Source organism: Camelina sativa, chromosome 9, assembly GCF_030686135.1.
Source record: "Camelina sativa cultivar CO46 ecotype springtype chromosome 9, ASM3068613v1".
NCBI classification, from domain to species: domain Eukaryota; kingdom Viridiplantae; phylum Streptophyta; class Magnoliopsida; order Brassicales; family Brassicaceae; genus Camelina; species Camelina sativa.
Genome location: NC_141888.1, coordinates 33,633,569 through 33,646,789, shown reverse-complemented (window position 1 = coordinate 33,646,789; position 13,221 = coordinate 33,633,569). Strand labels below are relative to the sequence as shown.

The window sequence follows — 13,221 nt, the reverse complement described above, 5'->3', positions numbered from 1 at the left end:
CCGAACCGGCTCCACTCCAGATGAATGAGCTAAATTATTAATTGGTCCACCGGTTTTTAGGTTTACAAAAGCCGACAAATATCTGAATGAAGACAACGACTTCAACAAGATCGAGCTGGTTCGGTCGTCCAAGTATGAATGCAAGACTTAAACTCCCTCCCTCATTTATGTTCTTCCACTCGCTCTAGACGAAGAAAAAAAAACCCCAAAATATCATATTAAATTTTTACTTTTTTGACTAATCAGTACAACAACTACACATATTGATAGATAGATACAGCAAATTGGGTTGACTACTGTATAACAAACCAAAACCAAGTTAATCATCAAAGTCAAGGCTTTTGAAATTTCCTCTCTTTCTTAAACAATTTCTTCAGTTTCATCATTCCCAATTCTCAAATCTCTCTGCTTCTTCTTTCTCAATTCCATACCCTGAAACAGAACACAAAGCCAAGCCCTTTTGATCTCTTTCAATCAAAAACTAAAAAGATGAAGAAAGAACAATCTCATCATCATCATCCTCTGTACTTGCCATGTCTCTTAATCTTTCTTCTTTCATTACTCCGTCCAATCACAGGAGACGCAAGGGCACGAGCCGTTAAAGTCACTTGCTCACCTCAACTCGAGCACAACGAAACCGCTTACGTCCCCAATTTCGTAACCACCATGGAAAAAATCAGCACAAAAGTTCAAACCGCTGGTTTCGGAGTTGCCCTTACCGGTACAGGACCTGACGCTAACTACGGTCTCGCTCAGTGCTACGGAGATCTTCCTTTAAACGACTGTGTCCTCTGCTACGCGGAAGCACGTACGATGCTTCCTCAGTGTTATCCTCAGAACGGTGGTAGGATCTTTCTTGACGGATGTTTCATGAGAGCTGAGAATTATAGTTTCTATAATGAATACAGAGGACCTGAAGATACCGTTGTGTGTGGGAACAAGACGAGAAAGAGTGAAACTTTCGGTGATGCGGTGAGACAAGGGTTGAGTAATGCGGTTGCTGAGGCTTCTGGAACTGGAGGGTACGCTCGTGCCTCTGCGAAGGCGGGTGAATCTGAATCTGAGTCAGCGTTTGTGTTGGCGAATTGCTGGAGAACTTTGAGTCCTGGTAATTGTAAAAAGTGTTTGGAGAACGCGTCTGTGTCTGTGGTTAAAGGTTGTTTGCCGTGGTCAGAGGGACGTGCGCTTCACACTGGATGTTTCCTTAGGTACTCTGATCACGATTTCTTGAACAAGATACCAAGAAACGGAAGATCAAAAGGTAACACAATAAAGGTTTTGTGTTATTCTCTAGAATCGCTTGTTCATAGCTAACCATTTTTTGCCGATTGATTGAGTTTTTTCAGGCTCTGTAGTAGTGATTGTGGTGTCAGTACTTAGCTCTGTGGTTGTCTTCATGATTGGAGTAGCAGTAGGTGTTTATATCTGCAAACGTCGGACCATACAGAAGAAGAGAAGAGGTTAGCTTAGTTTCTTATTTTTGATGAATTGGTTTATAGAATGATTTGAGTGTTTGAACTAAGCTTTTTGGTGCTCTTCAGGATCAAATGATGTGGAAAAAATGGCGAAAACTCTGAAAGACAGTAACTTGAACTTCAAATACTCAACATTAGAGAAGGCCACAGGTTCATTTGACGAGGCAAACAAGCTTGGACAAGGCGGATTTGGAACTGTCTATAAGGTATGATGAATAGATAGATCATGGCTTTCTCTTTCTATCTTCTTGTAAAAGCAAATAAGTGATCTCTAGTGGCATCTCTCTTGTGTTTAGGGTGTTCTTCCAGACGGAAGAGATATCGCTGTGAAGCGGTTGTTCTTCAACAATAGACATAGAGCAACAGATTTCTACAATGAAGTCAACATGATCAGCACTGTGGAACACAAGAACCTTGTCAGGCTGCTTGGTTGCAGCTGCTCAGGACCAGAGAGCCTCCTTGTCTATGAATACCTTCAGAACAAGAGCCTTGATCGATTCATCTTCGGTAACTACTTATAATACTATTTGATGAGTTTCATTTGTCTGACCCTGAATGCAAAATCTGACCAAATCATTCTTCATTTGTTGCTGTTACAGACGTGAACAGAGGTAAAACGTTAGACTGGCAGAGAAGATATGCCATCATTGTTGGAACAGCTGAGGGATTGGTGTATCTGCATGAGCAGTCAAGTGTGAAGATTATTCACAGAGATATAAAAGCAAGTAACATTCTGCTAGATTCAAAGCTTCATGCTAAAATTGCTGACTTTGGGCTGGCCAGATCGTTCCAGGACGATAAGAGCCATATCAGCACTGCCATTGCAGGGACATTGTAAGTATATTTCGAAAAATACACCAGAAACTTGAAATGTTTGAGCTGATCCAATACTTATGAGTTATGAATCTGCAGAGGTTATATGGCTCCGGAGTACTTGGCACACGGTCAGCTAACAGAGATGGTAGATGTCTACAGCTTTGGAGTTCTTGTACTAGAGATTGCAACTGGAAAGCAGAACACCAAAAGCAAAATGTCAGATTACTCAGACAGTCTGATTACAGAAGTAAGTTAATTAGACAGATTTTGTCTTGTGGGAGTTTGAAATTGTCAGTAAGATTTCACTTCTCATACTAATTATGTTTTTTTTTTGGAAGGCATGGAAGAATTTTCAGTCAGGAGAATTGGAGGAAATATATGATCCAAACCTGAATTGGAAGAATCAGAATGACAGTCACATCATCAAAAAGGACATAACAAGGGTTGTTCAAATAGGGCTCTTGTGTACTCAAGAGATCCCGTCGCTAAGACCATCAATGTCAAAGTTGTTGCATATGCTAAAGAACAAAGAGGAAATCCTGCCGTTGCCTAGTAATCCTCCGTTTATGGACGAAAGAGTAATGGAACTCCGAGATGGTTCTGATGGCGACTCAGCTGGTTGTGCATCTCTTGCCACTGTCTCACAAAGTTCCTTTTATGGTAGATGAGCTTTGAAGAAGTGTATAAGAATAACAGAATATAAAATCTGTGAGCAGAAACTAAAATTTTGTGTATAAATCAGTGAGACAAGGTAGTTATAGTATAGAATATAAAGATGTGAAATAGAGTATTTGCAATGGTGATATGGTAAGTCATTTATGTATTAGTACAAATGACGAGAAAAGATGTACTCAACGATATCTGCAGATCATTATACTCAATAGTGAAGCATTTGTTCAATTCCAACTAATCTCGTTGTCACTCACCGCCACTTGTTCAAAGACAGACATAGAGTATATAAAAGTATAACTGTATAAGGCTAGAAAAATAACTTGTCTAATACTAGCTACTAGCTAGAGCTAACGCTTCATCAATGTGTATAATAAATTAATCAAACTCTAGGCATCTATCTCTTCAACCCACCCATAGCTTCAAAACTGTATCTTTACCACCGGAGACTACTCTCTCACCATCTGGACTCCAGTCCACTGCATAAACCTATCCACACACGATTAACAAACATTTAAGCGATTAACATTTTCAAGCAGGCCGGAAACATTAAGCTTTTCAAAGTGCTAATACCTCATCCTCATGACCAGGAAGATCTTTCTTTAATCTTCTCCGTCTAATATCCCATACCTGTGCAAGTGAGGTTTAGAATCTGAGGAGTACACCTCCATATTTGGTTACGGGTAGGTCTTCACTATTTCTTGAGAAACAAGTTCTTACAATTTCTGTTGGCATGATGACCCGTCGTCACGGACTCCCTCTTTACGTGAAATGTTAACATTCGGCTATTCGTATACCGCCACCTTATCTCACATACAAAGTGATCTCGAAAGATGGCATTATGCATAATCCAGTCACATTTACTATATCAGAGCCTATCATGATGCATGATTTTGCTATCACCGAGACTAATGCAACTTTCATGGATCTTCTATATATGCACATCAAGCCAAAGGTATGATACCGATCAACTTAATGGTTACATAAGAAATTTTGCCTCTTAAATACTTTCGTTGGAAGAATATAAAGCAAATAATAGAATTTGCTTCCAAGGAAATGGTGAAAGAAGATAAAATGATAATATCATTTGATCACACAAAAACGGCTCGTTTTGGTGTTCTTTCACTTGACTACTGGAGGATATATATTTGACATAATTCTAGTACATTCAGTCCCGATGAGGCGATGACGTCCCATGTACCAAAGCTTTTTACTCCTTTTTTTTTTCTTTCTTGGGAAACAATTAATATTACAGCGCATTGTGTGAATACACAAAATCTCATATCTTTTTTTTTTTTTTTTCATTCTTCAGTAAAGAATGTGTCACTAGAATCGTCCATCATTGCGAACGGCATGTTCTCCGAAGGCTTCCAATGACGTTTCCTTTGGTTTATAAACCAATTGTTGATTTGTTTATGATCCAAACCCGTTTCTTCAGCCAGGGCTATTTTGTCACCTTCCTACACACATTTTGTGATGCGAATATTAACACACCAGTAGTTAGCCTAGGATTGACATGCCGGAACAAATTAATATCCGGTATCCATAAGTGTATGCTACTAGGTTACTGTGAATTCAGAAAGGGGACTTACAGTGGGGTAAGGCCATCTATAATGAACATTCCACCAATCGAGCAACGCTTGTCTAGCTTCTCTTGGTAGCTTTCCTTTCTTCTTCTTCTTAGAGAACTCGAGTTTCAATGAACTGATATGGCTACCGAATTTACGGAGCAGCTGGTCCTTGAGATCCCGGTCATTATTTCTTTGTTGGCTCTCATCATCATCAGCTTCTCTCAGTTCCTCGTCAGATGAAACCGCTCCATCATCTGTTCATACATAAGAATCATGTCATGCTTAAGATTCTCAATAATGCATATATCCCATGCATGTTTGAGCCAAATACGTGTAATATCAATACAAATGTACTTACTAGGAGAATGAATGGCTGTAAATACTGTTAAACATTACATAACCAACACTAAATACTTGTAGGCTCAGCTAAATGCTTAAGTGGGCCAAAACACGAAAAAAGAGCCAAGACGCATAAAGAAGAGAGAACCAAAGGTTTAGGGGTAAAAGGGGGAATATAAGGATAGCTAGAAAACATCGATGTAACATATTCACAACAACACTTTCGCAGTGACTGAATAGTTTAGCATTGACCATACTTGTCAGGGGACGACCTGCTCTCTGGGGCTTACCACTGCCCACCTGAGCCACGACACATGTCACCTTTGTGAGACTTTTTAGTGACCCCCGGAAATAACGCTTCCCCAACATTTATGAATTTTTTTGTAATGGCCCATTTTATTTATGTCCAGTCACCATACTGACCAGTGACCCCTATGTTGTTCCTACCAAAAGGCTAGCCTTAATACAAGGAGATTCAAGTTTGAATTTAACATATGATTAATGGCCAAATTATTAGCACTATAATTTTCCAACCAGTGATCACCTAGTAGTGATTAGAGAAAGACACTAATATACCGACAATTACTAAGGCAAAATTAAAGAAGCAATGAGTTTGGACTTGTCAGCAAATAAATATGCAAAACATGAGGGAAAATATATATAGAACATCTTAAATACATAGAACACATGGGGCTGATCCCTAGGCAAATCAGACAAAGATAGTTCACACCTATCATCCAGTAACCTTTGCTAGTTAAAGAAGGCATGTGCAACAATAACTAAGTTTGATCTTTTCTCTATTAGCCGAATTTGGTTTGTTTTTAATTTTTTATCAATGCAATGCAAAAGAGAGAGAACACGCACTGATAAAAAAACTAGATAGACTTGTACACTTCCCAAAAAACGGTAGACACGTGGAAATATGCATGACTCAGCAGGGGAACAAACGAACAGAGGTAATGACAACCACTAAGCAACAGTTGAAAAAGATAGGAAGAGAGTGGAGAAGCATTAGTCATAGATGATTGCGTTGTACAGAAGTGAAACCCCATGTCTCTCCCCTATTTTCTTTTCTAACTTTTCCTTTATAATGAAAATCAAATGAACACAAAAGCTTAAAAGAGAGAGTTGTGATTGGGTCACAGAGGGATCCACTAGCGGAATCCACGGGAGTCCATGTGACACCCGACCACCCCATATGCCCGATATCTCGAGCTATCTTCAACTTCTTCTATTTAGAAATCAAAAGAGGCTAAAAGGTTTCTAATTCAAGCTTATCATGCATTGATTGTTTTTGGTGTCAAAGGACTATTCTATCAACGAAGGTGGTGACATAACCAAACAGTTTATCAGTATATTAATATACCTGACAAATGCAGATTTTTAGGATCATCCTACTATGTGCAAGACAATACACAAGACTTTTCAAATGACCATCGTGTCTAGAACTGGTGAAGCAACTAATGTACCATGACATAGTACTTTTGTTCAAAACAACAGGCTTTCGATTCCAGCCAACTGGTTTCTTAGGAATAGAGATTATACATGCTAACATGCATGCATAAACTGCAATGAGACCTAAGCTCCCATAGACGGATGCAGTGCACCATGCCATATGGCTATCAATTATCATGGTAATGGAAACAACTAGTGTAGTAACCTAGCTACTAACACCAAGTGTTTTCTAGGATATGTCGATATGACAAGATTGGAACAAAAGCCATGACCAAGATTGATCATGCCCACAAACATACGCTTATACCAACTCATCAGGTGTCACAAACAGCATACGGTAAATGAGCTAATTGCGAAAAGGGTTAATCACAAAATAGCAAGAACAAAAAAAAGAAGTACAATAAATACATTATATCAGTTGAAAAGAGCTTTTGGTTTATCCCTAAAACATATTAGCACGAAAAGAAACCAAAACCACGTGACTCTGAAAACTACAGGTGAAACGAATACATAATAGGATTTCTTTTATTAGTTTACGATGTATTCAGTTGAAAAGAAAAGAAAAAAGATTCTGGAGAGTTAAAAAAAGATAAAGATATTGGTCGAGGAGAAGATGTTCAGAACTCAGAAGGTAATACAGTACTAATATATATATATATCCAATCAAAAAGAATATACACGAGATTACCCAAAAATGGCAAGTTGTACTTCCAACCATTAAAGATAAGATTATACTAAACATTAGTCCACTAATAGAATATTCAAGCTGAAGATCTGTTCTAAAACCTTTTGGACATGATTCCCTACGCAAACTCCAAATTAATTATATATGCCGATTAGTAGTAACAACTCTTGCTAACAAAGTACAACCGAAGCTACATAGTAACCACGAGGTACACGACATGGAGAAGATACAAGCCAATTGGCCATCAAGCATTCTTTATGGCCACATATAACATAATCTACAAATTTGTTTTAGCTTTTCCAGGCTAAAGAAAGACAAAATCCAACTATTTGACCTGATCAAAAGACTTCTTTGGTTTACTAAGTCAGATGGGTTCGTGAAAAATAATAAGCACACCAGTGATTTGTACATGGGATATGAACACACAGGACAAAGCAGAATTCAACTGTAAGGCTCTTAGGTTAGGGGGTACAATGTATCCAGTAAGAAAGGCTAATGTCTAGTTGATTACCAACTAGACCCTCCGATTCAAAAATAATTTTCTATTCAAGTTTATGTTTATACTCATTATACACAATATTTGTTTTCTCTCTCTCTAATAGTATAAACTAAAGTGATAGGGATAAAACTTAAGTCTGACACTTACTGTGAAAAAGTAGCATAAACTTTGGTTCATTCACCAAGAGAAGTTGGAGCAATCAAGAACTAACATTTGTTTTACCCACCGGATATTAATGAAGATGCAAACAACATAAGCAATAGCTACTCATATGATCTAAACATGAACCAAAACAACAAGCTGGAGAAAATAAGTGGAATTTATGACTAGGTTTTTTCTCTATCATTAGATTTTCACTGGAAAGAAGCAAATTAAATACAGTAAGTGTCAGTACGACACTGAATTGTCAAAATCAGAATCTCTAGCGCAAAAGTTTTTGCTTTCATAGACCCATTTTTCTTCTGACAGAGGAGAAGATAATAATACAAGTTACAAGTATATTATTATAAAGAAACAAAAGAAAAGTATACCACACCAAAAGATCAATAGAAAAATAAATATCACTACCAGTGAAAATCCTACCTACTCCTTACCCCTAGCACTGCTAAACCATATAATTGATTGAAGAAAATAAATGGCACAAAGCTGTGCCAAGGTCATGCACCCATCTAAAGCATGTGTTTTCTATTTTCCAAGATTTTACCAACTATGTAAAGATGTACTGACGCAATCATGGTTAATATCCTCCAAAACTAGGGTTTTAGTGTTTTCTTTTGCTCTTTCATACCTTTTTAATACCTTGGGTTGTCTAACCGGATCTACTAAGCTCTTTCTCGTTTATTGTTTTATTTTTAAAAAGGATAAATAGAAAACAAAAGAAAGAAAAAAAATCTGTCAGAACTCAGAAGATGTACATCAATTCCTAGAACCTAAAGGGAAAGTTATGGGGAGAGATTCTCAAATCCGCTCGATTTGTAAGGTGAAAATTAACGCAAGGACACAGATCGAGAGGATAGTGCACAAAGATCAATGAAAACACTACGAGAGTGAACAAGCAACAGGTTCGAGGATGTGGTTGTACAGCAAACAAGAAATCAAGAGTACATTAAACCTAGAAAGATCATATAGTGCTAACCTGAAAGGCCTTTAACTGACGCGGGACCAATGCACAGGTTCTGGAGCTGCGTTTCGATCTTGTTCAGAAAATTCGTAGCCTCATCAAACGGCCTCGCGAGATCAGATTTGTATTTAACCAGTATATCACAGTAGGTTTCCTTAAATCGCACCACACAAAAAAAAAATGTATATTAATATAAAAAAAAAAAAAAGAAAAAAAAAATTAATAGATGAGACAAAAAGGACTAGTGAGAAAGAAACCATGAATTCGTCAAGCTCAGGATCATCTCCAAAGCTAGAAATGAGAGTAACATCTCGCTTCTTGTACATCTCTCTCTGAATCTCTTCCAATATGCACCCTATCTCCATAGGCGCTCCCACCTTGATCAATCAATAACCAAAAACAAAACAATCACACACATCAACTTCAAATTCAATTGTTTATTAGATATAGTTAAGTTCTCCATCTTATTATGTTAGGTAAAAAAAATGGGTCTACTAAAAGAAACATCTTAATATTGCAACAAAAAAAAAACTAGGGAAGGCGAGGCACATAGATGTGCATATATGCTTTAAGAACAACAACATGTAAAATCACTAACGCTTAACCCTAATTTCCAAAACACCTTCAAAGCACAAAATATGTATGACAGTACTGATCTATCTTGTATGTTTAATGGTCATGAGATCACCTTCTGGCAATCGATGTAGGTTTGGAGCAAGCGAGGATACAAAGGATGACAAGCAATCTTCGATTTGATCAAGCCAAGCGAGAAACTATCCTCAGGTTTTCGTATACGCTGAGGAGAGATCCAAGGTGTCTCGGACGACAAAGCGGTAGCTAGTTCGTCGGATCCAAACACGCGATTGTCTCCGGCAGATGAACAGAGCAAAGACTGGTAATCTGACGGCATCATCATCAGCGCCGGTTTCTCCGAATAGTCTACCGTCGAACGGAAACCACACATTCTATCCATAGGTATGATACGATCAGTGCTCGTATACGTCTCTGCGATCTCCCACCAGCCCCTTGGATTGGTTACTTTCTACTGAACAAGAACGGAATTATAAGAAAGTTAAACGGAAAAGATGAAACCGCCGGTTCAACAAACTTTTTCCAAGAGTGGAAGAAAGACAATGAAAATAGACTTGGCCAAGTTGAGTCTGTCTCGTAAGTGTTGCTTGAGAGGACAAGGATCGTAAATATTTCAGCCAAAAAAACAAAAACGCTAATTTTGTGAGGAAAAGAATTAGGAAATTACGAAACTGGGCGTAAAGGTCTATCTTTGTACAGGTCCTATAGAAATTTGCATTATTCTTCGACAAAACTAAAGTAAAGATAACATTATATTAGCTGACTTCATGCAGTTCTGTTCCATCTATTGTATCGTTATTTACATAAACGAGGACGTCACGCAGTGAAAAAGGAAAGAAAGAATATCAAGGTTTGCCGTATATGTTAAGGAATACGATGCGGATAAGAATTTCACCTTACTTGTCTTTTTATTTGTATTTTCAATAGTAGTTTTTTGTCACATTTAAATGTACATACAATTAGTGACCATTACTTTTATTGCTCACAGCCTCAAACCCTGAAAGACCAAAAAAGTAGACGCATATCTTATAAAAAGTAACGGCTATGAGGCCAAGCAAGGCAAGCACATGCTTGCGGCCGTAAATGTATTAGGAAAATAACCGGCCGTGAAAATATCAAGAATATCTTAGTAGTTTAGTGGTTAAAGTGGCTGAGAGTCACTTATAGGTGCAGTGTTCGATTCCTATATCTTGAAGTTTGGCATTAGATTTTGTTTTTTCTTTAACTAACCAGCCTTTTAAAATGTTACTGCCTGTAACTTTAGTATTACTAGCGCCGACTCTGGTTATAAACCGTTTGTTAACAAAAATTAGTTACAAAATAGTAATTTGAATCGTGAAACAGTTCTAAGGGAAGAGTTTGCACGTCCGTAAATGACTAATTAATACGCTTTTCTGTTTATAATTACGGTGGCCGACACTCACAATTCTAGTTGTCCAGAGCCGGATCGGTTCATTCAACTTCTCCGAGATTTGTTTCGCTGTATACACGTCTACGGTACCTACGTGCTTCTTGTCGATCACAGCCATCAAGCAAGATCTTAGTGAGCAAAAAATAAATTTTGTTTAATTGCTTTCAGTAATGTGCTAATTAAAATCCCCTTTGGATTTAAGTTTTTTAGTGGCCACTCGACTAATCCCACGTTTTTTTGTTCACAAGAATCTTATGTAGCGTTAGCGTATAGTATCAAGTATCAACTGAAAAATGAAAATATATCATTACCTTATATGGTAATATATACCCTGCAGTTTTTTTGTAATAAGAAAAGTCCCAATAAGAAAATCATTTTTAACCTTTTTCCAAGAAAACCGATATTTTTGCATGGATATATCCAAAACCCGATCCAATGATCCGTATATTTTTTTTTTCCCAAAAAAAAAGAATATTAAAAATGTCATAAAGGTCTTTATGTTGATGGACAGGTTGATTGACATATCTATCCGTCGGACTACTTTGGTGTGAAACTGTGAATTTTAACTGACATAAAGCTTTCAGTTTTGTATTATTACCACTTATAAAAAGGACAAGGCTTTGCTTCTCGCATTTCACTTCGTTGGATTGTATTGGATTGAATCCTCACCGTTGGCCTTCGCGACATCTATACATTATCGTCAATTTTCTAGATGATCACTATGACATTATCGTCAAGAAATATTAGCACCAAAACGTTCCGCATTTAATTAAGAAAGTTTTTGGTCTGAATCTCCCATTATGAGTCCATGTCTTGCAGAAAAAATGATAATGACAAAAAAACAATGACTAAATTATTGGATCATGTTTGCATAATTAGTGATGCTAGTAGTCTAGTACTGTACGTCCACTCAAGTGTGTTTCTTATGGATTTTTTCCCGTGATCTATCTAAGGTTGTTAGGTTTTGATTCATAATATTATTTTGTTGACCAAAACATCTTATAAGACTAATAATTAGTGATGCTAGCTAGTACTACTATTTTGTTAACAAATTCTGTCTGCTATCTTATTTACTTGTTATGATTTATTTTTGGAAATTCCTAGTCTTAATATTCATTTGCTATTACTTGTTATGTATCTATTTTTTTGCCTTGGCTTTATGTTTTTTTATGATCTATGCAACTATTTAACTATTCGACATATTTGACATAGCTAAAATACTGGGGTACTCATTTTTTAAGTAAGTAACTAAAATATATAGAGATCAAAATGTACATATCTGTAAGAAAAAGTGGACAAATAGCCACCAATAGACTTCTGTGTTAGAAAATCGAACTGATCACCGAAACCGAACCAATTTGATCCTTTGTTTCTTCGGTAGTCGTCGTTGCGCCAAGGCGTTATATATATATCAATAAAAGCTTTTATGGACCAAAAAGTATTTTATGGGTTAATTTAACCTTTATCTTAAAGAATAAATCTTTTGAAATACAGCTTGAAACAGTGGGGAAGAATAGTTTATAATTGCTTTACTGGGACAACAAATATGAGCATCTATTAAATATAGATATATATATATATATATATTTTTGTTTAAGACTATAATCTGTTTTTTACGTAAAAAAAAAATTGCTGTTGAACCAGAAAAAACAAAACTTATTGTTATATATTTACTGTATAGCATATTGATGTTATTCCCATGAACTTGGGACGTCGTAGACATGCATTAAAACAAAAACAATATCAAGCATCCTGATGCAAAAGTGTTTATGTTTCTTATATTCTCCATCTTCAAATGTTTCTTGTGAAGTGGTCCTTTTGCGTTTTGTCTGTGGTCCATGACTCCATCAAATGTATATTTTGTCTTTATTTCGTTTATCTTAAAAAATCTCGAAGTTTGCTTCGAACAGAAAGTGTTCTACTATATTTTTCTATTATAACCACATAATAGTGACATTGCGGAAATCTATCAAATTAAGTTGTCTCGTTTAATAATTTTTAGGTTACCTTTGGTAGATTTTTGTTACGATTCTAGTTTGTTTATCCTCGTAAGAATCTTAATATTCTAGTCTGTTTATCCTGGTGAGGATTGAGATCGTCGCTTTGGAAATCAGATGCCTTAGTTAACGATTAGTGGAAGGTAACTTGGCTGGAACTGTACAGGTGAGAATGCTCAAAAGATAAATTTATATACGGAGAGTTAGTTCTATAATTTTAGGTTTTAGCTCATGTTAAAGATCACAAAAGATAATCATTCGTCATTAACGTGGCACCATTTTGTTTATCTTCGAGTTTGACTTCATTTTATACACCTACAACAATTATTTCTATAATCATAAGCCTAAGTGCTTAACCTTTTTGGTTATGCGTATGGCGCATTTGACGATGGAAACCTAACTATTATTCCAAAAGTGCAATTACTAGCTAGCTGACTTTTTAATCTTCCATTGGAGAGCTCATAAAGCTAAATTACAAAGCTAAAAATCTTATTTTAGTCAATGAATAAACTATAGAAGCTAAAAATCTTATTTTAGTAAAAAAGAATTAGAATGATTACACGTATCTATAACTCTAGGCTAGTGGTATAGTT

The 13,221-nt window shown here is 36.5% G+C and overlaps 2 protein-coding genes across 2 annotated transcripts; one reads left to right on the top strand and one right to left on the bottom strand.

Moving 5' to 3' along the window:
- Positions 1-166: 166 nt before the first annotated feature.
- On the top strand, positions 167-3,201 carry LOC104712600 (cysteine-rich receptor-like protein kinase 2). The gene is made up of 7 exons (XM_010429528.3): positions 167-1,261; positions 1,347-1,460; positions 1,542-1,681; positions 1,772-1,982; positions 2,075-2,309; positions 2,388-2,538; positions 2,630-3,201. Exons 1-7 carry the CDS (start codon positions 490-492, stop codon positions 2,957-2,959), a joined length of 1,953 nt encoding a protein of 650 aa, XP_010427830.2. The 5' UTR covers positions 167-489; the 3' UTR covers positions 2,960-3,201.
- An 816-nt stretch (positions 3,202-4,017) lies between these two features.
- LOC104712599 (homeobox protein knotted-1-like 2) lies at positions 4,018-10,021 on the bottom strand. Its single transcript, XM_010429527.3, has 5 exons — positions 9,318-10,021; positions 8,887-9,006; positions 8,645-8,783; positions 4,553-4,785; positions 4,018-4,420 (listed from the first exon to the last, which is right to left on the bottom strand). Exons 1-5 carry the CDS (start codon positions 9,600-9,602, stop codon positions 4,262-4,264), a joined length of 936 nt encoding a protein of 311 aa, XP_010427829.2. The 5' UTR covers positions 9,603-10,021; the 3' UTR covers positions 4,018-4,261.
- Between the last annotated feature and the right edge of the window lie 3,200 nt (positions 10,022-13,221).

What these genes read in the sequence shown, in the direction of transcription:
- LOC104712599 (XM_010429527.3), bottom strand. Translation starts at nt 9,602, where the DNA reads ATGGATAGAATGTGTGGTTTCCGTTCGACGGTAGACTATTCGGAGAAA. An exon ending in CCTACATCGATTGCCAGAAG is followed by an intron (nt 9,007 to 9,317) that starts GTGATCTCATGA and finishes TGATTGATCAAG; the next exon opens with GTGGGAGCGCCTATGGAGAT. An exon ending in GTCAGTTAAAGGCCTTTCAG is followed by an intron (nt 4,786 to 8,644) that starts GTTAGCACTATA and finishes ATGTATGAACAG; the next exon opens with ATGATGGAGCGGTTTCATCT.
- LOC104712600 (XM_010429528.3), top strand. Translation starts at nt 490, where the DNA reads ATGAAGAAAGAACAATCTCATCATCATCATCCTCTGTACTTGCCATGT. An exon ending in GATTTGGAACTGTCTATAAG is followed by an intron (nt 1,682 to 1,771) that starts GTATGATGAATA and finishes TCTTGTGTTTAG; the next exon opens with GGTGTTCTTCCAGACGGAAG. An exon ending in CAGACAGTCTGATTACAGAA is followed by an intron (nt 2,539 to 2,629) that starts GTAAGTTAATTA and finishes TTTTTTTGGAAG; the next exon opens with GCATGGAAGAATTTTCAGTC.